The sequence below is a fragment of the Lissotriton helveticus genome, chromosome 12, assembly GCF_964261635.1.
Source record: "Lissotriton helveticus chromosome 12, aLisHel1.1, whole genome shotgun sequence".
Taxonomy (NCBI): Eukaryota; Metazoa; Chordata; class Amphibia; order Caudata; family Salamandridae; genus Lissotriton; species Lissotriton helveticus.
This window is the reverse complement of record NC_136073.1, coordinates 779,081,113-779,107,193: the sequence shown is the minus strand read 5'-3', so window position 1 is coordinate 779,107,193 and position 26,081 is coordinate 779,081,113. Positions and strand designations below refer to the sequence as shown.

At 50.4% G+C, this 26,081-nt stretch overlaps 1 protein-coding gene across 1 annotated transcript in view; it reads left to right on the top strand.

Annotated features, from left to right (window-relative positions):
* LOC144798305 (protein S100-P-like) overlaps nucleotides 1-24,299 on the top strand; it is a 204,742-nt gene extending 180,443 nt beyond the window's left edge. Inside the window, exon 3 of the mRNA XM_078669106.1 lies at nucleotides 24,120-24,299. Coding sequence (XP_078525232.1) covers nucleotides 24,120-24,257 — 138 coding nt within the window. The 3' untranslated portion in view covers nucleotides 24,258-24,299. The remainder of the gene's footprint in view (nucleotides 1-24,119) is intronic.
* Nucleotides 24,300-26,081: the final 1,782 nt, after the last annotated feature.

Sequence of the window (26,081 nt, the reverse complement as noted above, 5' to 3'; positions counted from 1 at the left end):
GCAACCTGACCATGTCAGGGATTGTATAAAGGCTGAGGTGCTGAAAATGCTTGAACTTGGAGGTATTGAGCCATCAGAGAGCCCCTGGGCCAGCCCAGTAGTACTTTTGCCAAAACCTCATACCAAAGATGGAAAGAGAGAAATTAGGTTTTGTGTGGACTAGAGGTCTCAATGCTGTCACTAGGACAGATGCTCATCCCATTCCAAGGGCAGATGAGCTCCTAGATAAATTGGCTTCTGCCAAATTTCTGAGCAACTTTGATCTCACAGCAGGCTATTGGCAAATCAGGTTAGCCGAGTCCAAGGCCAAAACAGCATTCTCTACCCCCAGAGGACATTATCAGTTTGTGGTGATGCCCTTTGGTTTGAGGAATGCACCTGCCACCTTCCAAAGGTTGGTGAATAAAGTCCTTGCTGGGTTGGATGACTTTTGTGCAGCATATCTAGATGATATTGCTGTCTTCAGCTCCACCTGGGAGGATCACCTGATCCACCTGAAGAAGGTTCTGAAGCCCCTGCAAAAGGCAGGCCTGACTATCAAGGCTACCAAGTGCCAGATAGGGCAGAGCAAGGTTGTGTACCTGGGCCACCTAGTAGGTGGGGGTCAGGTTCAACCATTGGAGAGCAAGATCCCGGCCATACAGGACTGGGCTCCTCCAACTACCCAGACACAAGTCAGAGCCTTATTGGGCCTGACTGGGTATTACAGGAAATTTGTAAGGAACTATGGGTCCATTGTGACACCATTGAATGATCTGACATCCAAGAAGATGCCCAAAAAGGTTCAGTGGACAGTTAGCTGTCAAGCATTTGACCTGAAGAAGGCCATGTGCTCTGCACCTATCCTGAAGAGTCCTGATTACTCCAAACAGTTCATTGTCCAAACAGATGCTTCTGAGTTGGGGGTGGGAGTTGTGCTTTCACAACTTAATGTAGATAGTCAAGACCAGCCCATTGCTTTAATAAGCAGGCTGACCCCTAGAGAGAAACGTTGGTCAGCCATTGAGAGGTTTGCTGTGTTTTGGGCCCTGAAGAAGTTGAGACCATACTTGTTTGGCACTCGCTTCCTAATTCAGACAGACCATAAACCCCTCTAGTGGCTTAATCAGATTAAGGGGCAGAATCCCAAACTGCTCAGGTGGTCCATTTCCCTACAGGGGATGGACTTTACAGTGGAGCACAGACCAGGGACTGACCATGGCAATGCCGATGGTCTCTCCAGGTACTTCCACTTAGAACATGAAGACTTATCTGGTCAAGGTTAATGTCCCTGCGTTTGGGGGGGGGGGGGGGTTTATGAAGGAGTAGGGTCTGCTTTCCTATGGTCACCCCAATTTTTGCTTTTTGCTTCACTGGTTTTCGACTTAATGTGGCTGTGGGCCTGCTAATCAGACCCACAGCCTGCTGTTCTCTCTAAATTAATATCCATGTACTTTAGGTACATCACCAATTTGGTACTGGACACCTTATCAGCCCCTGTACAGTGCACTATAGGTGCCCAGGGCATAGGTGCATCAAAGGCCTACCAGGGGCTGCAGCATATCTTTTGGCCATTTAAATCGACACAACTGGCTGATCACTCAGTTGAGGCAAGGTGGTGTAGTAACCCCTTGCTTAGATATAGTATACCTATATCTGGACACATATGCACCTATAAGTCACTCCTATGGCAGGACTTACTGGAGGCAGAGTGCTTGGTTTTATGTGAGATGGCGCTCTAGCATGAGCTGAGCCTGTCTGCAATGTTCGGAACCATGTCCTTACTGCTGTTCCAGTGATACTGCCATACCATATACTGTTAAGTGCATTATAATCCTCGCGGTTATTGCTAACTTTGGTTTGGCTTTATCAAAAAATGTCGTGTAAGGTGTCATACACTTTGGAATACTACCCCCTCACCAGTTTTGGCAACGGGATAGCATTCCACCCTTCTAGAGGGAAAACACATGTTACTTTACTTAAAACGCGGTTAATCATAACCAGAGCCTCAGCATCACAAAATGGATGCTGCTGCCCCGACACAAGTCTGGCCTCCTGCTGCTGACCGTAACCTGGCAGGGGAGGCTTGGACAGAGTTTCCTGTCACAGGGAGGTGCTACACCACCCCAGACAGGAGATAGTGGATTGGAGCAGGGAGGGTTGAAAGAAACTAGACACTGCCTGGGGCGCACAAGGTGTCCCATGCAAAATCCAGTCAAACCGGTTCTGGGGCACTCCAGCCCAAGCTCTGGCGCGAAACTGGACAAAGGGAAAGGGGCGTAACCACCCCCTTCCCGGGTCCCACCCATAAGAGGGACCTAGCAGGTAATCCAGCCCCTTGTTTTGGAATAAAGGTAGGAGCTGTGCCAATGCACATCAGATTATCCTGACTTATGAAACGAAACTCTGGACCCTTCGACATCCTACTCGACGTAGAAGACTGAAGAATCTCCCTTGTGGTCAAGGAGTGACCACCCTGTGCAAACAGGCACCATCCAGCGCCCAACGGTTTGCTTTCTTGCAGTTCCCGCCGGAACTCGAGCGACAGATCGACAAGACCAGCTTCCCTCGACTTTGAACAGCCCGATGCACAGTCCCAGCGAATCTGAGACCCGTGGAGGCGACGTGAAGCGTGGAGCCGGCCATCTTGAAAAGACTGCGAAGTGCTGACCATGCAGCTACCTAGGGTCCCTCGAAGCTGTGCAATGATGTAGAAGCCGCAGCTCTTGCACCGAAGATCTCCCCTCCACACTCACCGAGTGCTGCGTGGGGTCCTTTTGCATTTTTCTGCTCTGTGTTGGTCCGGTCACTTGCCCGTTGGCTAGTGGCCCCAGTACCAACGAAACCTTGAATTTACACTGCTAGTCTGGTTGCTCCCCACTGGCCCTCGCTCCCCTAAAAAGGAGCAATCTGACCTTGCTGGTCCGAACGAGAAGCAATCTTCCAATCCTGCGTGGGTTGCACTTGCCAAGGCTTGTTAACTCCGATCTGAAAGCCAACACCAGCGAGAACCTTTGTGGGACAGCTCGTGATTCACTCCAGGTCAATCTCTGTGCCCCAGAGTCCACGTGGCAGCGGAGACAAGCTTCGTGACCAGCACCTGATTGCGCCCGACATTGCCTGCTTCCTTCCTGGTCACTGGCTAGTGACCCAGACTCTGTCCCCTCTTCTTTCAGGTTCTCTACATCTTCGATCCACCCTTGGATCCAATCGGACTCTTCTCTCCTGGCCGCCAGCTGTATCTTCATCTCCAGGTTCCATAGAACTCCACGACGAAAGCTGACACGCTTTGGCACCTACCCACCCGCTTCCTGTGGGTGAGGTAACTCATGAACGCCGGTGCTCCTGTAGTGGTTTACACCTCTAGTGTCTAAGTTTTAAGTGGCTAGGTTCTAGTCAAGTCGGAAGAGTTCTAAAACTGTATCTCGATAAATTTTACGCACCATTGACTTTGCATTGGTGCATGCGTGTGCTTTTAGCTCTGCACCAGATTCCCGCAGGCTACTCCCGTCTTAACTGCTGTTAGTCCAGTGTAGTACCAGCGATTCCCAAGGCCCCAGGCCTTACCACTGTTCGTAAAGTGATACATGTACCACTTTTTTGATATATGGTTTGAGTGGCCACCGGCCTCATCCATAAACGTGCAACTTTCATATGTTAAACTGTGCTTTTGTTTAAACGCTTGTGCTTCTATACTCATAAAGAGTACAGGGGATTATTCTAGTAATAAATACATATATTTATACTTTTTCTATTTTTTTTTTTTTATTAAAGACTTTTATTGCACAGAGTACAAGAACACAGCCAATGGCCTACAACCCATAAATGGGCCAGCCGCAAAATTACATCATTCATACATCTCATCCAAAGTACAATCACTGTATCCAAGATGAGTATTAATGTATTCGCAGATAACAATCCAGAACCTGAGTCTTGTAATGATTCTTATGCATAGTGTAAGCAGTCTCATTTTATAAGCATCCTAACACTAAGTAACCTTGTAACAACCCCCCACCCAACACCCCAGGTCTCAGTTCTAAACAGCAATGAGTTTTGTAGACAAGTATGCATCCCGAGAGGTACATAGGACAGATCATAGAGCATGTCTTGAACGCCATAGAAACTGCAGAACTATGAGCTATCTGCATGTCACCATTATCAATCCGTGCAGGGAGAATCTCACCCATGCCTCAACCACTCACCAGATTCCAACATCCATACATGAAACAAACTAGGGACTCCCATCCGCCGCAAGCCTCGACATGTATACTGTGTACGGGCCCCATATATCCCGAGGTCTTGAGGCTTCCGGCAATTCCTCATAGTAACAGGTCAATTGGTCACGACAATACGCCATGCCTTGCAGCCAAAGTTTGACATCAGGTGCTCGCTTCCCTCCCCATGACACAGCCAATCTGCGCTTAGCAATTTGCAGTGCCAGCACTATCAAACGTCGCACTTCGACAGGCACTCCTGAGACCATTCCCAACAAACATAAACGCGGTTCGGGAGGTACATCTATGGACGTCATCTCAGACAACGCCGCAGTCACCGCTGTCCAGAACTTCTATACCCGATCACATCCCCACGCCAAGTGTATACAGTCAGCATCTTCTGCACCACATCTCACACATCTGGATTGGTCTCGCAGTCCGTACCTCATCAATTGTACAGGCGTATAATACCACTGCTGTAGATATTTATAGTGAATGAGACGGAAATTCCCATTGGCTGCAAATCCGCCCGTCATAGAACAGCACTCAGCCCATTCATCAGTCAGCGGATCCGGCAAGCATGCGTCCCACCTCGCTTTGGCCACCGCCCCACCCCCTCCCTCATATCTTCCTGTGAGGCTCGATATGAGCGCGAGATCAATTTCGCTCGGTCCGTTGAAGAGTATAGCAACTGTAAGGCACCTAACACCGGAGGTTCCTCCGGGAAGGAGGGATACAAGTCGCGTATCGCGGCACGAAGCCGAACGTAAAGGAATGTGGCCATAGTAGGATTAGTCGTGTGATCCAACAGTCTGCAAAGGAAGGAACGCAGCAGCAGGGAATACATTTCCCATGTTGTGTATACCTGCACCCTACAAAAGCTGCAGTGCTCCCACTTCACTTGAGACCGAAATCTCATCATGATAAAGTAGAGGCATAGCAGGGGCATATAATGGCAATCTATTAGATAGTTTGCCCAATTCTTGCCATGCGTGGTACGTACTGCGTACCGTATCCACCTCCCCTTTCTCAAACACAGAATACATATTGACTATCATTGCCTTCAGTGGTCGTGGGGTGACCGCACTAGCCTCAAGCGCGACATGTGGTGTATATGGCGGCGCCGACAACCAGTAGGTAGCAAAATGGGCCTGAGCGCAAAGATAGTACAGCTTCATATCCGGTACCGCAAAACCCCCCAAACCGTATGGTTTCGTCAACACATCCCATCTCACCCGCGACTTCTTACTGGCCCAGGCCAGCGTGATAAGTAACGATTGCAGTTGTGCAAAAAAATGTGACAGGGTGAGGGGTACATTAACAGAATAGCACAAACTTAGGGAGTACCACCATTTTGATGAGAGAGATCCTGTCCGCAAACTACAGCGGCAGTCTAATCCATCTCTTTACCTGGTCTTCTAATTTCGAGATGGCTACACTGTAATTAGCCCGCAGAGTCTCATTGCAATCCCTGTGCACCCAGATCCCCACGCACCGGTTCCAGCGCCCATTCTAACGGGAATTCTAGTGGGAAGGGTACCGTGGCATCCGTAAGGGGAAGCAATATGGATTTATTCCAATTGATGGACAGCCCAGAAAAGAGCCCAAACCTAATGAATTCCCTAAGTACTCTTTCCAGATGTTGAGCCGGATCTCTTATGTACAGGACCATGTCATCCGCGTACATGGACACTGCCAGTGACCTGAGCGGGAACCTCAACGCTGCGTCAGCATATCTTTGCCGTAGAATGCAAGCCAGAGGCTCCAGCATAAGAGCAAATAGCAGGGGTGAAAGAAGGCACCCCTGTCTAGTCCCCCTTTGAATACAGAATGCTGCCGACACATGTCCATTAATCCTCTCCCATGCCATTGATCGTGTGTACAACAGAGTAATCAAGGACGTGAAAAAGTACGGCACACCCATACGATGCAGCACTGCTATCACGTATCTCCAAGCCACAGAGTCGAATGCTTTGGCTGCATCCAAGAGCACCGCCACTGCAGCAAGATCCGGCTTGAGAAGGTGCAGAACCGCGAACAAGGCCCTTAAATTGTGAGTAGTGGAACGAAGGGGAACGAAACCAGACTGGTCAGGCAAGACCATAACCGGCAGGATAAGTCTCAATCGCGTCGCTAGCACCTTGGCAATGATCTTAACGTCTCTGTTCATCAGAGACAGAGGTCGATATGACTCGCACAGATTCAGGGGCTTGCCCGGCTTCAGCAGCGCCACCAACAGCGCTTCTCTCATTGTAGCCGGAAGCTGTCCCTGTTCCATCGATTCTTCCAGGACATTCGCCAAACGCGGCAACAACAGATCCGCGTATTCTTTATAAAATTCTGATGGCAAGCCGTCTGTGCCGGCTGCCTTGCCATTAGGCAGAGCGGAAATTGCATCCGGGAGCTCCCCATCCGTCATATGATGCATTAAGAAGTCTTGCTGCCCCTTGGATAGCCAAACCAACGCAATGTCGTCCAAATATTGTGCTAATTCTTCCTCACCTGCCGTGTCCCTGAAACCATACATCCGCTCATAGTACTGTACAAAACAGTCCAGGACACCCGCAGCGCTGGTTATGGTAGCACCCTCAGGTGACCGTCCTGACGCTCTCAGTAGCGGTCGCTCCCCAAGCTCCCTGCTCTAATCCTGGCATCGTTTAGCTCCATGCTTTACTCCTGGTATCGTTAGGCTGCGCGCATTGCCCTCATTAGATAAGTATTCTTGTGCTGGCTGCTGTGTACAATCGCGCTATTCTGCAATAAGCACTGCTGAATTGCATTAATATTTATACTCTCAGCGCTCGCTGTGTTGCTCTTATTCAGAAGTTAGTGCTTTGAATTTTTCTCGCGCTTTACTGAATTGTGCTTTGTATATCTGTAGCGCTTTATTGAATAATCGCAGAAGCTGCTTGATTTTGGCCCAGCCTCTCGTTTCGTTTTTGCTGCTGCTCCGGCCATTTTGTTGTTGTTTTGCCTTGGAGACCGTCCCCTACACCTTGCACCCACCTCCCAGCTGACCCTCCCTCGCTCCTCCCCCCTCCCCCCCTCCACTTCTCCACTTATGACAGATGCATTTACGCGCAGCGGTCGCGCCCCATGCGCGCCGAAGGTGCGCCAAAGGTAAGCCCGTCTGTGCCCGACCGCGCCAAGCGCCAGACCCCCTGGCCCCCGCAAACCGCACTCCTCCCGCATTACGTATGACGCCGCCACCCTCTTAGCCCTTAACCCCGGACGCACTCCTCGATGCTACGAAGCTGCCCCTGGAGGTACCCATGGTCCCTTCGCCTGCCACTCCTGCAAGTTCGCCTGCGTCAAGACCTACACCAAACCCTCTTCCTCCACACACACAGCTCCGACTCTAAGCACCTGAAGTGCATCTTGCTGAACACCCACTCGGTCCACAGACACGCCACTGAACTCTGGGACCTACTAGACACTGCGTTACCAGACATCGCCTTCCTCACAGAAACCTGGATGAACGCATCATCAGCACCCGACATAGCCATTGCTATCCCGGACGCATACAAGATCATCCAAAAAGACCGCACCAACCAAACAGGAGGAGGCTTAGCCATCGTCCATAAAAACACCATCAGAATCACGACCAGCCTCGACGACAACCTTGCAACCGCCGAACATCTCCACTTCCAGATCCACACCGACCCCAGGACCACACTTAGAGGCACCCTCATCTACAGACCACCAGGAACCCGCAAACAATTCAGCGAATACATCACTGACTTCATCAGCCCACATGCCCTCCCCTCCAAGAACTACATTCTACTTGGAGATTTCAACTTCCACCTGGAAAAGAAAAACGACAGCAACACCACCACCCTCCTGGACAACCTGGCTAACCTCGGACTCATGTAGCCGGACTCATGTAGCCGGACATACGCTCGACTCTGTCTTCACCTCCTGCAAACACATCTCCTTCGACCACACCACAGCTCTCCACTGGACAGACCACAGATGTGTTCACTTCAGCTACTAAACCACCACGATCCACAACACCCCACATCCTATTCCTCGAAGAAACTGGAACAAAATCACCACCGACCAATTCCGCACATCGCTCAACCGGAACCCTCCGGCCCTCCCATTGGACCCAAATGAAGCTGCCACCAAACTCAAAAAATGGATCACTCACAGCGTTGAAGAATTAGCACCCTTGAAAAACCACCAGATCAAACAAGGTAACAAAGGCCCCCTGGTTCAACGATGACCTTAAGAAATCCAAGAAACTATGCCGCACTCTCGAAAAAACATGGAGAAAAAACCCAACCACTGACAACCTGACCACCTTCAAGGCAGCCACCCGCAAACACCACCAATTGATCCGAGCCACCAAGAAATCAGCATTCAAGTATCGACTCGACGACAACGCCCATAACAGCAAGGAACTCTTCAACATCGTCAAAGAATTTACCGACCCCACCGCTGCCTCAAACATCACTCCCAAAACCTTTGCGACTCGTTATCCTCTTTCTTCTACAACAAAATCGCCGACATACATAACAGCTTTAAGAACATCTCCATAGAACACTCCACCCCGCCCACCTCCAAACCTGAACCGATCCCTAACAACCTTAGCGCCTGGAACCCAATCACCACTGAAGACACCATCCGCCTAATGAACTCATCCATTCAGGTTCGCCTACCGACCCCTGTCCCCACCACATCTTTAACAAAGCAGACTCCATCATCGCACCCCATCTCCGTGATATCAACTGCTCCTTCAACTCCGCTACCTTCCCAGAAAGCTGGAAACACGCAGAACTCACCGCCCTCCTGAAGAAACCAACAGCAGACCCCTCTGAACTTAAGAACTACCGCCCCATCTCCCTCCTCCCATTCCCTGCCAAAGTCATTGAGAAGGCCGTCAATAACCAGCTCGCCGCCTTCCTAAAATCCAACAACTCCCTCGACTCTTCACAGTCTGGCTTCCGAGCCAAACACAGCACCGAAACCGCCCTCATTGCAGCGACAGACGACATCCGAACGCTACTGGACAACGGAGAAACAGTTGCCCTCATCCTACTCGACCTCTCCGCCGCATTTGACAGTCTGCCATAGCACCCTCATACAACGCCTCAGCGACGTCGGAATACACGGAAAAGCCTTGGACTGGATCATCTCGTTCCTCGCCGGAAGAACCCAGAGTCCGCCTCCCCCCTTTCAAATTAGAGGCCACCAAAGCCATCTACGGAGTACCACAAGGATCATCACTCAGTCCCACCCTCTTCAACGTCTACATGAGTCCCCTCGCATCCATCGCTCGACAACACAACCTCAACATCTCCTACGCTGACGACACCCAGCTGATCCTTTCCCTCACCAAAGACCCTAACATCGCCAAAACCAATCTTCATGAAGGCATGAAAGAAGTAGCCGAATGGATGAAAAACAGCCGCCTAAAACAACTCAGACTAAACAGAAGTCCTCATCCTAGGATCTTCCCTCTCTGCCTGGGACGACTCATGGTGGCCACCGGCCCTAGGCACAGCTCCCATACCCACGGACCACGCACGCAACCTAGGCTTCATCCTGGACTCCTCCCTCTCGATGACCAGACAAGTTAACGCCGTCTCATCTTCCTGCTTCAACGTACTTCGTATGCTAAAAAAAATCTTCCGCTGGATCCCCACAGAAACAAGAAAGACGGTCACCCACGCACTGGTCCCTAGCCGACTGGACTATGGGAACACCCTCTACGCCGGAACCACAGCCAAATTACAGAATAAACTCCAACGCATCCAAAATGCATCAGCCAGACTCATACTGGACATCCCTCGCCAAGCACACATTACCGGCCACCTGAAAGACCTCCACTGGCTTCCCGTCAACAAGAGAATAACACCCACCAGACAACTAAGATCTTCCAACCAAGCGCTCGCCACAGTTCCGCGCATCCACAGATCCACCATAGGAGGAAGATCTTTCTCCTACCTGGCAGCCAAGACCTGAAACTCTCTCCCCACTCACCTCCGCCTCACACAGAACCACTTCTCTTTCAGAAAGGAACTTAAAACCTGGCTATTCGATAAATAACGCTCCCCCTCCCAAAAGCGCCTTGAGACCCTCTGGGTGAGTAGTGCGCTATACAAATTCATGAACTTGAACTATGTACTATCTCCTGAACCCACAGTGCCTAGCCCATGGCTCTCTAATTCTATCAGCCAGCCCTTGTCCCGCACGCCCCCCCCCCCTCACTGTAGTACCGCGCTCTAGTGCGTTTGGCCAAGAATTTAATCTCCTGATCAGCAAGTTCGTTATATTCAGTTACTTTCTTCCGGATCTCCGCCAACCTAGCATCGTTTGGTAGCTGCTCCTGCTGCCGTTCTAATAGTTCATCCTCCAGTTTGCTCATAGAGTTCCTTAATGATTTAAGAACCCCGGATTGCATGCCTATGCACGTACTGCGAATCGTTACTTTAAAGGCTTCCCACACTGTTCCCATGCTCTCCATGGACCCCACATTTTTATCAAAAAATTCTTCAATACTTGTTCTCAGTTCTTCTCGCAGTACCTGATCCGTTAGCATACCAGGGGTTAGGCGCCATGAAAATTGAGCCGGCGTGTGCGATGGCCAGCCTACCTCCAGAAGCACAGGAGCATGATCTGAAAGTGTCATAGGTAAATGGCTGTTCTTCCTGGCCCACCCACTAACATCCCGCGTCACCAGCCAATAATCCAGCCTCGACCACGTGTCATGCGCAGATGTGTAGCAAGTGCCCTCTCTCGCGCCCGGATGCCCCAGCTGCCACACATCCACCAGTCCAAGTCCACACATACCATCACGCACCGCATCAGCCGCTTTCTTATGCTCATAGGGCCTTGCATCCTTCCTATCCAGCATCTTATCCAACGTCACGTTCCAATCCCCTCCACAAACGACTGCTGAGGGCGGTAAGGCATACACCTTGTTCCACAGATTGACATAAGTCAGGATCGTCCATATTTGGACCATAGACATTCACCATCGTTATCAATGTGCCATATAGTTTCCCCTGCAATATAATGTACCTGCCTTTATCAATGTCTTCATGCATCAAAACAAATTGCACATTTTTTGTTTATCAAAATCATGACCCCACGAGCATAGGAGGAGTAGTCCGTCGCAACCCGAACGCCCGCCCACTGCTTAGCCACTGCCTCGATCGCCTTCCCCTGAAGGTGTCTCCTGAAGGAAGACCACCTGAGCCCCATGTTTAGTAAGAAAGGTCATCATTTGTCTAGTCTTCTGAGGTCTGTTCAGACCTCGCACATTCCACGTTATCCAACACATCCTCCCACTCTCAGCCATAAGGTCTACCCATCCCAGAATCCAATAGCATGCAGACAAAGCAATTCCCCCAATTCCAACTGCCAATCCCATAGTCATCCATCAAATAATCATCCATAGATGTCATGCTAAGAGCAATGCAATGTATCAGCCCCTAGTTCTGAATCACAGCTCCTACAACGCCCAACCCCTCGTGCGCACACTCTGATAGCAATGTACTCATCTGAAACCCTTGAACTCCCCATCCGCCCCCACCCACTTCAGCACCCCCAACCTGCCAAAGCCTATCCCAACCCCCCATCCTCCCAACCTTGATCCTTACATCAAACAAATCGTGGGGAACTCCCATAAGCGGGGGCGTAGAGGTGCCCAACTCCCACTAGCAGGTGTAGCAGGAGAGGATCGGAATAGTTATTCAAACATCCGCCCCAGCATCCTGGCCCATATCTCAAAGTGTAAGTATACCACATCGGAGTCGGCAACGTTACCAGTATCCACTTGTAGCAACCCTCCGGTAATCTGAATGTCAAAGTGTAACCCCCTCCCACATCCAACCCCCAGACCATGTGAGCAAGAATGACTCCGTTTCCAGTCCGGGGAGCTAGTATCACATAGCTAAACAAGCAAAAAACAGTAAAAGGTTACACAAACGTCATATATCGCTAATCAGTGTTTGGAAGAGCGGTCTCGAGGTTGCCTTCTGGTCAGGCCAGTGCCTGATAACAGCAGCCATGCAGGACCAGATCTTCGGTCACAAGAACAGATGGTCAATGAGCAACAACGCCCCAACAGAGCATAGGAAGAGCAATGTCCGTGCCGACAAGGAGTGCATGCTCACGCAGCCTCGTCAAGCACTTCATCCTCCCTGTTCTGCGCTGCATTTGCGTCTCGCTTTCTTTTTTCTGCTTCTTCACATAGTCCATAGCTGCCTTAGACGAGGTAAAGATTTTATTATCGGATGACGGTCCAATCCGGAGACGTGCCGGATATAGCATTGCATATGGAACGTCCTCAGCCCTAAGAAGTTGCTTCACCGCATTGAATTCTTTTCTCGCCGTTTGCACCGCAGTCAGGGTAGAACTCTAGTTTATTGCCTTGCCAGTCTATAGTGCCCTTTTCTCGTGCTAGGCGCAGGATCACATCCCTGTCTTTATAATTCAGTATGCGAGCAATAACAGGTTGTGGCGGTGCTCCAGCCACCGGTCGCTTAGCTAAAGAGCGGTGCGCCCGTTCCACAATGAACACTCGTGACAACTGATCTGCCCCAAAAACTTCGGTGATCAGTCGCTCCATGAAGTCTTCCATGCGGCCAACATTTGTGGATTCGGGCAGGCCCGTGACGCGGATTTTGTTGCGTCTGGACCTCCCTTCCAACTCATTCTTGGCCTGGATGACCGCCAAGACGCGCTCCATGTTGAACACTTTTGTAGTCACGGTGGTCAAACCGTCCTCCGTAGCTGATACCCTTTGCTCCACCTCGCCCATCCGTTCATTCTGTCTATCAAACTGTGTGGCCATGTGATCCAGTCTGATTCACTGATTCCATGGTACCTTCAATGGATTGCAATGTCTTTTGCATAGCCACAAGCACCCCTTCCAAATTCGGTGTGCCGCCTGATGCACCAGCAGATTCAGTGTCCGGCGGAGCCTGCAGGGTAGACATGGTGGCCTTCTTCGATTCAAACGTCAACTTAGGCTGATTTCTTTCAATTCTACCCATGTTTCAGCTGCTCAGCACTCAGCCACACCCACCAGTGTTGGAATAGTACCAAAAGTAAATCACAGGCCACCCCAGGACACTCCGGAGGCAAGGCGAGCAACGTTCGCTTCCAAAAAAAAGGGCGCGCTCTAGAAGCCACACAGGTCGCTCCTCGCGCCGAAATTCGCAGGCAGTGGAGGCCCAGCCCACGCTCTCAGGGTGCCAAGCGTATCCCTCAGAGCGGTAATTGCAAACACAACAATGATGGACAGAATGTGGATCAATGTCACACATTCACCCCAGTCCAAAGATCTGGGCCCAAATCCATCGTTTTTCCACTCCACACCACCCTGGGTTAGACAATGGCGATATGCAAATCAGCGCTGACCCTGTGCCCCATGGGAACAGTCCAGTCCGAACTACAAAAGCCATGTCCTTCCCAGAACGGAAACAAGCAGTTACCGCTCGTACTGGGGATGCTCAGACGTGAGTCCCAGGCACTCCACACCACTGGAATCAAGCTAGCCGGGCTGAAGAGAGGTGTTACCTCGAAACCGGGCCGGTCTTCGGATGCTTGTTTCCGTTCTGGGAAGGACATGGCTTTTGTAGTTCGGACTGGACTGTTCCCATGGGGCACAGGGTCAGCGCTGATTTGCATATCGCCATTGTCTAACCCAGGGTGGTGTGGAGTGGAAAAACGATGGATTTGGGCCCAGATCTTTGGACTGGGGTGAATGTGTGACATTGATCCACATTCTGTCCATCATTGTTGTGTTTGCAGTTAAGCGTATCACTCAGGGCAGAGGCGTGTGTCCCTCAGGGCAGAGGCGTGTGTGAACTTGGGCCCCACCAAACCGCAAAACGTCCACACTTCGCAATAGTTGTGCCAATCGCCGGTCAGCGCAGGTACATCTCACTCCACACATGGCCACAGTTATCCAGGAGATAGAGCCACAAGCACCACAACTCCGCAGTGAACAGCAATCAGGGCGGCCAGTTGAACCTAACGAGTCCCACAATCAATGCTCTCTGGTGGGCAGTCACGGTCCAGGGACCGATGGGACACTCCCCAGGGATCGATGGGACACTCCCCAGGGATCGATGGGACACTCCCCAGGGACCGATGGGACACTCCCCAACTCAGTCCGTCCCCCGCTGTTGAACCCGAGCCTGCCCCGCCCGCCACAGTTCGCGCAGAGCGGCCCAGTGCGGCCTAGCGCCACCTCCACAGCACCGGGATTTCCCAGGCCGCTACCCCACTCACCACAACCGGCAGAGGCCAGACCCAGCCCAGAAGTCAAGCGGTCTCCTCCGACGTCCTGCAGTACTCCCTCGGCAGTCCGAGACGCTGTGGCGACGTCAGAGCAGTTCCCCGCCGCCGCGAAGCAGTTACCGGGGACCTCCACCGCCGCAAGTCCCCAGTCTCGGCCACAGCTCCGGAGCACCACAATGGCGGGGCACCAGCCGGCAGTTCAATCACCGCGCTCGGCACCAGGGACGATCCGGTCAGTCAGAACAGTGCCAGTCAGGGCGCCTCTCACTCCTCCACAGGTTGCCGCTACTCTGGCACGTCACTGGAGCAGATCACAAAGGATAAATGAAGGATTTTAGTCTGATCTGGCGGAGCCTCACATACGTGCGGCCATCTTGCCTGGTGCCCTCTAGCGCCCCCCCATATTTTTATAATATAACTTGTGTGGTGTCCTTTCATTTGATATTACAGGATTGCATATGGTAAAACAGCTGGCTTCACATGCCCTCTTGAGTTTAGCCTAAGACTTCTTAGTCCATGCTACCATTAGTTTAGCTTGTCTTTTAAGGTTGACTTACAACCACCACCACCACCACCATAAGGGATTGTTTGGACTGATGCAAGGTGCCCCTAGAATTGCAGACCTCCTACATCAGGCCAACTTCTCACACCAATGAATCCTCCCTTGTGTGTGTGTGAAACCATTTTAACCAAAAAAGTCCCTGTCGGCAAAAATGCACTGTCCCACACTGCTCTTTATTTTCTATTTTCATGTCTTGTTAAATATGTGACTGTACTAAAACACATTTTAAATTGCTTGTTGAATTTCCTTTCAATGATCTTTGAATTTTAAAATCTGATTTATAAAAAGTGGTTAATATTTATAATATAAATCCCAAACAAAATCCACATTGACTTGCCTGTGGTGTCTGTCAAACATGAATAAAAAAAAAACTGAGGCTTTAAACTTTTCTGTTAGTAATGGGTCTCTAGTTGGCAGAGGTGGGTACCTTTGTCCAAATAGGGACCCATCTTCCTAGTCAAGCTAAGGGAGTTATACTCCTAAAATAACCCCTGCTCACCCCCTTGGTAACTTGGCACGAGGAGTTCGACTTATCTTTGAGGCAGTGTATAAAGCATTTGCACATAACCAACAGTAACACAGTGTAAGCACTACAAAAGGACACCATACCAGTTTAGAAACATATCCAATATTTTTATATACCTAAGACAAGACCAAAAAAAATAGAAATCCACAATACAGTACTTGGAAATCTTCAGTTATCAAAATAACCCTGAAATACAGTTCATTGAAGGCGATAGTTACGTCCCGGTCTATCACCGCATCATGAACAAACCAATCCTACTGTTCTGGCTGACTGCGGCGTCACAGGCCAACTACTGTGTTGGAAAGGCCCGCAAAACAGTACCTTAAGAAATGTCGGGTGTCAGCGGCCTCTCATTGAGCTCCAAAAGCACTGCATCTGCAGGCATCGGTGCGTGAGTAGTCTGGTCCTTGAAGTCACACACGTTGCATATCGAACTCCTCGCGGTTGAAGTCCAGAGCGCTGGCAGGCATCGGGGAGTGCAGAGGTGCGGCATGCGATGCCCTCAGATCATGGTGCGAGCAGCGGCTTTGTGGCGGCATCAGATGGCGTTGTCGGTGAGACCAAGGTCGCAGTTCCTTCTGAGATGCCGTCAGGACATGGAGTCAGCAGCGGTGTCATAGATGCTGTCTGGTTGCTTTTTAGGTCGAGGGACCGTAGGGCTTGGCCGTAGGCCAAGACCGGAAGTCCGGAGAATTATTGGTTAGTGTGGCAGCTTAAACCCACCTCTGTCCTCGTCTCTCCTCCATTGGCTGGCTTCCTAAACGGAGGCCAGCAATTGGAGGAGAGAGCCGTCCCTCCAAAGAAGCTCCGTCTTTTTTGGATTCGGGGGCGTACATTTTGCTGTTTCGCCAGTGATGTCACCCGTCACTCTAACAACAAAACACACCCCCCCCCCATGCAAAAATTACCATGCTTTCTCCGAGGCATTTCTGCTTTGCCTCGGAGAAAGGCTGTGTTTTCCAGAGCTGCTCTGCTCATCCCCCTCCCTCCGCCCACAGCTCTCCTTCATCCTGCTCTGCCCCCCTTCCCTCCACCCTCAGCTCTCCTTCGTCCTGCTCCCTCCGCCTGCAGCTCTCCTCCGTCCCGCTCCCCCTCCACCCGCAGCTCTCCTCTGTCCCGCTCCCCCCTCCCTCCGCCCGCAGCTCTCCTTCGTCCCGCTCCCCCCCCCCCCCCTCCGCCTGCCAAAGACAGGGTGGCACCAGGGAACTATGAGAGCCCCCCCCCGCCCCAAAGGCACCAGAAAACTCACAAAGGGACCACTCGCTTCCAAAGACTGGCTGGTTCCAGGAGACTCACAAAGAGGCCCTCCCAACTCTCTCCCAAAAACAAGTTGGCACCGGGAAACTTACAAAGGGACCCTGCCACCAAAGACAGATTGGCACCTGGGAATTAACACGGACTCCTCCAGCCGTCCCAAAGATAGGTCCTCACTAGGAGATTCCCCAGGGACCCTCAGCGGCAAAGACATGTTGGCATCGGGGGGGCTCGCACAATGACCTTCGTCCGCCCCCAGGGCGGACTGGTACCCAGTGGATTCACCCAGGTAGCCTCCCCCCTCTATGGCCGGCTGGCCCCAGGGACTCGCGCCGGACCCGTGTTCCCGCAGGCAGGGGGTCACCAGAGCCTCACTCGGGGGCTTACCTCGTCGCCTAGACTCGGGGCTGTCACCGCTCTCGACCTGCTTCCCTCGCCAATTCTCTTCCCTTCTTTTATCTCCTCCATTTCGCTCCCCGTTCTTTCTCGCCAGCCTCCTCCTTTGCTTGCTCTTTTATCTTCTTGCCCTCCTTTCATTCTCCCAGACTTCTTACCTCTGGTAGTTCCCTCGCTCCGGGTTTCTCTACCTATCCTACCTTTCCTCGCCTGTAGTTTCTCTCCTGGCCTCGTACGTTTCTTCTCTCCTTTCTCTGATCACGTTTACCTTTATTCTTTTGGGGGGCATCTTTCTTTTTTAAACCCCTGTATCCCTTCTTCCTCTCTACCCTCAGTCCATTCTGCCCTTCCTTTCTGTGTTCAGCTATTCACATTAGTCTACCTTCTCTCAGACCCCCCTCTTCCCTTTCACTGATCTTTTTCATTCATTTTCCTTTTGTCCTCGACTCCTCCCTTTCAACTCTCCCTTTTTTCTTACTCCTCGCCCTATTTCACATTTCCTCTAACCTAACAGCCCTTTCTCTCTTATCTCATTTCCATCCCCCCAACACTCCATGTCCATCTGTTCTCCCTTCTCCTTTACTTATCTTCTGCCCAAACTTTCTTTTACCCTCTTTACTCGCAATTTTTCCTCATGTTCCTTCGCCAATACTCGTATTTCCTTATTCTTCCTCATTGTCTGTCTGGCTCTTCTTCACCCCCACCTATCCTCTCAGCACCCAACTTATTCTTTTGACAACTCCCTTTCTCTCCTCGTGTGCCTTCCCTCCTTTCCTAGTCTCCATTTTTCTCCGCCTCATTAATTTCCTCACAGACTGTCTTTATCTAGTCTCTCTTCTTAGATCCATCCCTCCCTCCTATTCCTTTCTGTCCTCTCTGCCTCAGATCCCTTTAGTTCCCCTTGCACCCCACTCTTTCCTGTAAATTAATTACACCTTTCCTTTTTCCCTGGTAGACTGTTCTCGCTCTCCTATCCTCCTTCCCCCCCCCCCCCCCCCCCTCCAACTCAACTCTAAAGTTTATGTATCTCTGCTATATCTTTTTTAAGGCGCAGCCATCCAACCACAGCCCCACTACCGCAGGCAGCCAATCAGAAGGCGATCTGTGCCGTATACCTGCCAGAAGGTGAGCCTGGGCAAATATTAAAGCCGGCTGCGCCTGTCAGTGTTCAAAGGGAGTAGGAGAGGAGCTGCCTCGGGACAGTCATCACTGGACTAGACTGCACCGCACTGCACCCGCGTGGACCTCACTGCACTGTGCACCCTCAGAGCGTGCGCCACCCTGCACCATACCGCCTTTGGCACCCCCAAGCCCTCACCACTCTGCCCTCAGTATAGTATATGAAACTCCTGTAACATCAGCTCGCTGAGCCATCCCTCCACCCACCACACTGCATTTCACTCCGGCGCACCGCACTCCACCCGCCCTGCCCTCGCGGCAGCAGCCCTGCTCATCCCAGCCCGCTGCACGGAGCACCATGCTGTTCTGGCACAGCCAACACGAGCACTACTGGCCCGCCCCCGCCGAGCACTACCAGTGCCCCTCCAGCAGCATCTTCAGGTGAGCGCCGGCGTGGGGTGGACGGTTACCGGGCATTGCAGCTAGATGGGTGGCTGGCACGGCGGTGGCTAGGACGCTGTGTATGGTGGTGGGTGGGGCTACAGGGCCACTTTCCACTAAGCATAGTAAGGGAACTAAATCTAGATCATATGTCAGAATATGAGCCAGTGAGTCTTGGGCGTCCATGAGATTATGTCTGCCTGTGATTGCTGAACACTTTTGACATGTCAATGTGGTTGTTGAACCGTCATGAGATTTGATGTCTGACATTGTTAGGCACCTCTGAGACACATCTCTCTACATAACTGTTGAAAGTGTTTGATAAACGTCTCTTTTGCTCTCGAGTGTTTCTGAGTCCTGTTTAATCTAATGAGTCAAAGTGCTTTGTAATGTATAACCTGGCTACGGATATGGTATTATTCTGCGGGTTTGCTCTAAATAAATCGAAAGTAATGTGTCGGATTTTGCAAACGCGTACAACTTTATTCTGCGCGGAGACACGTTACATCTTCTTGACCCATGCTCAATGATCGCAGTCGGTGTTACAGCACAGAATGATATGTGAATCACCTCTGGGCACTTAGAAGAGCTTTCAGTGTGGGTTTGGTCATCCGCCATGACAGGTGTATTCTTTCTTAGCTGGTAAAACAGCTTCTGTGTTAACTCAATTCCTGCAGAGCCCTGGGTAACCAGAGCATTGTGGGTTTGAATTCCTGGAGAGGCCATCTAATTTTTTTTTTTAGGTCGAGGGACCATCGGCTTGGCCGTAGGCCAAGACCGGAAGTCCGGAGAATTATTGTTACTTAAAGTGGCTGCTTTATCCCGCCTCTCTTTTCGTCTCTCCTCCATTGGCTGGCTTCCTAAACGGAGGCCAGCCATTGGAGGAGAGAGCCGTCCCTCCAAAGAAGCTCCGTCTTTTTCGGATTCGGGGGCGTACATTTTACTGTTCTTTCGCCAGTGACGTCACCTGTCACTCTGAACAACAAAACACACGCCCCCGAATGCGAAAATGACCATGCTTTCTCTGAGGCATTTCTGCTTTGCCGCGGAGAAAGACAGTGGTGTTTTCCAGAGCTGCTCTGCTAGTCTCCCTCCGCAGCTCTCCTTCGTCCCGCTCCCTCCACCCGCAGCTCTCCTTCGTCCCGCTCCCGCTCCCTCCACCCGCAGCTCTCCTTCGTCCCGCTCCCTCCACCCGCAGCTCTCCTTCGTCCCGCTCCCTCCACCCGCAGCTCTCCTTCGTCCCGCTCCCTCCGCCCGCAGCTCTCCTTCGTCCCGCTCCCTCCGCCCGCAGCTCTCCTTCGTCCCGCTCCCTCCGCCCGCAGCTCTCCTTCGTCCCGCTCCCTCCGCCCGCAGCTCTCCTTCGTCCCGCTCCCTCCGCCCGCAGCTCTCCTTCGTCCCGCTCCCTCCGCCCGCAGCTCTCCTTCGTCCCGCTCCCTCCGCCCGCAGCTCTCCTTCGTCCCGCTCCCTCCGCCCGCAGCTCTCCTTCGTCCCGCTCCCTCCGCCCGCAGCTCTCCTTCGTCCCGCTCCCTCCGCCCGCAGCTCTCCTTCGTCCCGCTCCCTCCGCCCGCAGCTCTCCTTCGTCCCGCTCCCTCCGCCCGCAGCTCTCCTTCGTCCCGCTCCCTCCGCCCGCAGCTCTCCTTTGTCCCGCTCCCTCCGCCCGCAGCTCTCCTTTGTCCCGCTCCCCCCTCCCTGCGCCCGTAGCTCTCCTTTGTCCCACTCCCCCCTCCCTCTGCCCGTAGCTCTCCTTTGTCCTATTGACCATGCCATTTATTTATGATTTAAAAAAAAAAATTCATGAGCAATGTCAATAGCTCTACCTTTAATAATGCCGAGACCATTGCTTTGTAAATGCTTGTTATGTTGCAGCACAAAACACAGTCCCTAGTGCTGATATCAGAAAAACTTGAAGTCTTTGCTGTTCCTGAAACTTCCTGAACAGGGGGCCTGAAACTTCCTGAACAGGGGGCAAGTAGGCATGGGCATGTTTTGCGGATCCACGATCCGCAGATTTGTGGATCGTGGATCCGCAAAATCGGCGGATTTGCGAATCCGCGGATTTTGGGCGGGGCTTCCATGCGAGTGCACATGCCTCTTGTGTGGGTAAACGGTCTGAGACCGATCAGAGCAGTAGATGAAGAGAGACTCTCCTGGTCACAGGAACAGCGAAGGATTGCGCTCCTGAAAGTCAAGGATGCAAAGGCCTCTGTCCAGCATCACAGCTGATTTTCGACGGTAGATTTAGGAAGAAGGCACACCTGCCTGGCCTGTTGTAACTATTTTACGATGGCACCGGCAAGCTGCCAGCGCAATCCTAAAATAGTTACTAAATTAGCTTCAACAGGAAGCTCTAATAGATAAAATCGAGCACCTGCTTTATTTTATCTATTAGAGCTTCCTTTCGAAGCTAACTTAGTAACTATTTTAGGATGGCGCCGGCAGCTTGCCGGTGCCATCGTAAAATAGTTACAACAGGCCAGGCTTCAACTTTTGCCCCGGGCCCGCCGCTCGCGGATTTGCGAATTCTCGGTAAATTCGCTGGAGTTCGCGGATCGCGAAAATCCGCGAGCAGAACAGATTTTGCGCCCATCCTTGGGGGCAAGCTCTACTTCAAGCCCTTGGAGATACTCCAAGAAAGAAGTTGCAGAAAGTTCAGTCCTTTCACTGCCCAAGACCAAAGCGGCCACTGCAGGCACACAGCAAGGCACTTAGCAAAGTGATAGATCCTCCGCACAGCTTCTCCAGCTCCTATTTGCTATTTTATTGCTCCAAAACAGTTCTCCAAATTATGAGTTTGGGACCCACTTTTTATAGCCCAAAATCCTTTGTCCTCTCAGCAGAGAGTCTGTGCCCAACCAGAACAAGTTCTGTCCTCTGGTGCAGCTTCCTGGCAGGAGATTCAGAGGCAGGCGGAGCCTATTCATGTGCTAGTAAACTCCTACTACTCTGAATGCAGCCCAGGTCTATTCAGCCCAGCCCGACTCCTTTAGGAAAGGCAGGACACACAATAACCCCCTGGTGGCCATTTGAGAGTGCACCTCCCCAACCCTTGTCACTCCAAAGCCAGACAGTCCATACACATCCTAGCAGAGGCACACAGGATGGCTAAGCAAGAAAGGCCTACTTTCTAAAAATGGTCTTAAACACAATGTAAAAATCACCTTTACTAAAAGATGCATCTTTAGATAAATTTCTCAGGTCCCAATGGGAAGTTATACTTGTAATGTTATAAATGAACTCGCATGCATTCCTATGGGCCAGATAGCCTTTCAATAGTGAAACACGAAATTGGCAGTATTTCACAATCTGGACATGCCACACACATCAGGGCATGTCCTCCCTTTCACATACCCAGCCCACAGGTGTACCTTGGAGGCGACTTGCATGTCATGGAAGGGTAGGGCCTGGCAAGTGGGTGCACTTGCCAAGTCGACATGGCAGTTACAAACTGCGCGCAGACTCTGCAGTGGGAGGTCTGAGTTACCTTTCCAGGGCTACTCATGTGGGTGGCACAATCAATGCTGCAGCCCACTAGTAGAATTTGATTTACAGGCCCTGGCACACTCGGTGCACTTTTACTAGGCGCTAACATGTAAATCAAACATGGCCATCCTGGAAATACCTATCCATAACACAATTAGCAACAGGAGCACTTTAACACTGATCCACAGTGAGAGTGCGCAGAGACCCTAAGTCAGCAAAAACTGATTCAAAATCTGTAGGGCAAAGCAAGAACTCTGGAATCGCACCAAAGGATGCCAATTCTCACTTTCTAAAGTGACACTCAGTCAACTCTAATGTAAAACATGTGCAGAGTAAAATGTCTCAATATAGCTGTGAGTAGGATCTGCTTCTTATGGTTACCCTCCACTTTTTGCTAAATGTGATACGGTTTCTGACTAGTCTGACTGGGATCCTTCTAATCTGGTCCCCAGTTTATTTGCTTTCTACCTAACCTGTAATGTTAGACACTTTGGTATCCTCCATATTGGATACTGGGGTACCCTTGTCAGTCCCTAGTATATTGTACACATGCACCCAGGGCGTAGGTACCCCTGAGGCCTCCCATGGGCTGAAACATGTATTATGCCACCCATGAGAGGCCATGCAATATGGAACCCATAGGCCTGCTATTGCAGCCTGTGTAAGTTGGTGCTTGTCTCTTGATTTAGGTTTACTATATCTAAGGGCCACTGCACTTAACCTAGAAGTCACCCCTTAAGCAGGCCATAACAATCCTGAAGGCAGGGTATGTTGTTTTAAGTGAGATGGTGCCACTGCATGAGCAGGACACCCCTGCAGCCTACAGCGTGTATTCTCCCCAGTTGTCAGTGCCTCCGCCATTTACAGCATTATGCAACCATGTGATGAACTCTAAAACAGCTGCATGTAACCCTACCGTGTTTGGTGTCAGACATTGTGGAATCATATCCCCACACCAGTTATCGGTGTAAGAGGTATGATTCCACCACTCAAAGAGATTTGTGAGGTCCCAGGTGTTACCAGTACCAGCAGTCTAGTCCCGGGCTACATAATAGTTGCTGACTACCAGAGGCACACTTCTGCCTTCCCCTGCTCAAGCTTGGCTCAGCAGCAGAACAATAGGCATTCTGTCACAGGGTGGTATAACAATCTCCCAGACGGGATTTAGGGTATAAGGGCTGGGTGGGTGCTCTTGCCAGCGACAGTCTGCAGGGCACATTTGGTGTCCCTGTGCATAGTCAGTTCAAACCAGTTCCCCTCCTCCCCTGCAACCACTGGCACCACATCATGATGGGATTGGTCAGCTGATCCGGAGCTCCTACGGACTCCAGCTCTCCTTCGAAGTCCTCCATTGAATTCACCAGCGGTTTCCGATGCCACTGCATACCTATGCACCCGGCTTCCCTGGGATAGGTAACTTGGGTACCTCTGTATCCACGGGTCTTATCTGAGACTGTTCTTCTTTAAGGCAGCAGGTGACAAATTCAGCAACCCCAAGGATGGAGCTTTAGGCTTCACTGCATTGTAGGGAAACCAGAAACTGGACTTTCCTGGGAAAAGTGTTAAAATCCATAGAACTTCCACTCGAAGGCTGTGTGTCTCACTTGCCACAGTCTGCCATGGTATAGGGTTTGAGCAACCAGTACTACTGGATGTCTCTTGTTGGCTGGGCCATCCGGTCAAAAGTAATGTCTAGGAAACGCTGGTTTCTGGAGAATGGTCTTATGAACAGTTTAACAAATGATTAATCTATGTATTGAGCATTGGGGGGGGGAGTTTTTGGAGGGAAGCTTCTTTAAATTTCCTTCCTAACAAGAAAGTAGAATGTTGTGAACATAATTTACTTCATTTTACAAAACATTCTCTTGTTTGTTCCCTCTTCTTTCTACAGGCCTCTGGGAAAGATGAGGACCTGTCAAAAGAGGTGATGAAGACGATGGACTTGGATGGCGACCAGAAGGTTTCCTTCAGAGAGTTTGCTGTATTTTTAGCACGTATGAGTACGCTAATGGAGGAATGTGAATCCTGAGCTAAACTCATTTTTCTCAGTTTAATAAAAAAATAAATATGGTATTTTGTTACTTTATTCCTCTTTTCAGTAAGAGGTCAGTCTTGGCAAGTGAGTGTCACATGGTTGACCGTTAAGGGGCGATATCCAGAAAGAGTTTCCTGCTTTCCTAGTCTGCATGAGTGTGGAACTGGAGCAATACAAGGCTACATATTTGGGGTCCTTGAATGTACTATGTACTCTCCCGTTTTCAAATTAATGTTTGCAAAGGACTGCCGAGTAAGAACTGCATCCCTTTTGACTTGGAAATAAAGTGTTCACTTAAATATCCATGTGAGAAGCACTCTACCTTGTCCCATTACCCCCCCCCCCCCACACACAAATTCCAGACTGCTATGGGGTCAACTAGGAAATGTGTCTTAGGCTTATTGTAATATCCTGTAATGCAATTACATTAAAGATGTACACTGGCACTCGAACATGTTTCGCAGAAGCATTCAATCCAGGTATCCCTACCGGAACTTGTGGATCCTTTACTGGCTCTTAATGATACGCAGCTCTAATTCAGGATACCATCCTTAATGCATGTTTGAAGGAGCTCTTTGAATCACATATACCTTACCCAGCACCTGCCCATGCAGGACATGCTACATCCTTCCACCCAGACACTCTGAAGGAGCAAGGGATGTGAATCTAAGAACCTCAGTGGGGCTTCAGATGCTGTATGCATCCTGCAATACTTCAAGTAAATCTGCTGGTGCATCTGATTCTGAAGAATCCATAGTGAACTGGTAATTGATTCTACTGCACTAGTGAATCCCTAAAACCATTTCAAACTGGTCTCCAGATTCTCAGTTGAATAAACCATCCCTGTTTCTGGATGTGGTCTAATTTCTCGTGCACATTACGGTTATTAGTAGCAAGTTGTGAGGCGTTATTAGTCCTATTCTAAGTCTTAATCGTATAAGGCTCTGTAAACCAGTTACGCCACATAGTGCCATATGTTTAAGGAACTTAAACATGTGGTTCTTTTCAGCTACATTTGGGCCCTCTAGAGCTTCTGGCATAGACTCCAGTTTATGTGCCATGCTAATCCTATCAAACCAGGTGATGGAGCAGAGCTGCCTAGTCAGCAGACTGAACATGTTTGTGATTTAGGTGAAATGTCTTGTAAAACTTATTCCAAAAATGGAACACCTTGTCTTACAAACCCCGTAGTTTATCTCTGAAAATTTGGTCTGCCTCCGTGTGTTTGGTGATTCGTCGTTGTACAGTATTTATTGGGGTGGGGGGGTTAGTTAAGGAAATCCTAAAACATTTGTAATGTTTTCAGGTCCATACACTGGCAAGAACCTTAGATTCGTTACAACTAGATCCAATATATAAGTAACTTCCTAATCGGTTTAAGGAATAATACTTAACTGATTAAATGAAATTCTGCTTTTAACATCCGATTCGAATACTGCTGTATCAACTGGCATTTAATCTCTAATAGGTCCGAGATGCTTACTTTTAGATAGTTAATTCTTTTTCATTGGCTTCTTAACATGGCTATTTTATCACAGGCACTTGTCTTTTTAAATATTCGCCTAAAGCTTTTTTTTCTTTTATTTTAATTGGTCATTTTGCCCCAGCACTTGTTGACTCCTGAACTGTGCGTCTACAATAAAAAGTATGTGTGAGAAATTGGGTTACTGGTTGAGGGGTGATATCCTACCCAAGCAGCAACCATTCTCCTTGGGGGTGGGGGGTGGTGGTGAAATCACAAGCAAGCCCCAAATTATCCTGTGCTCTGCCCTCTGGTAGGTTGGCACAGAGCAGCCAGGCTTAACCCGAAGGCAATGT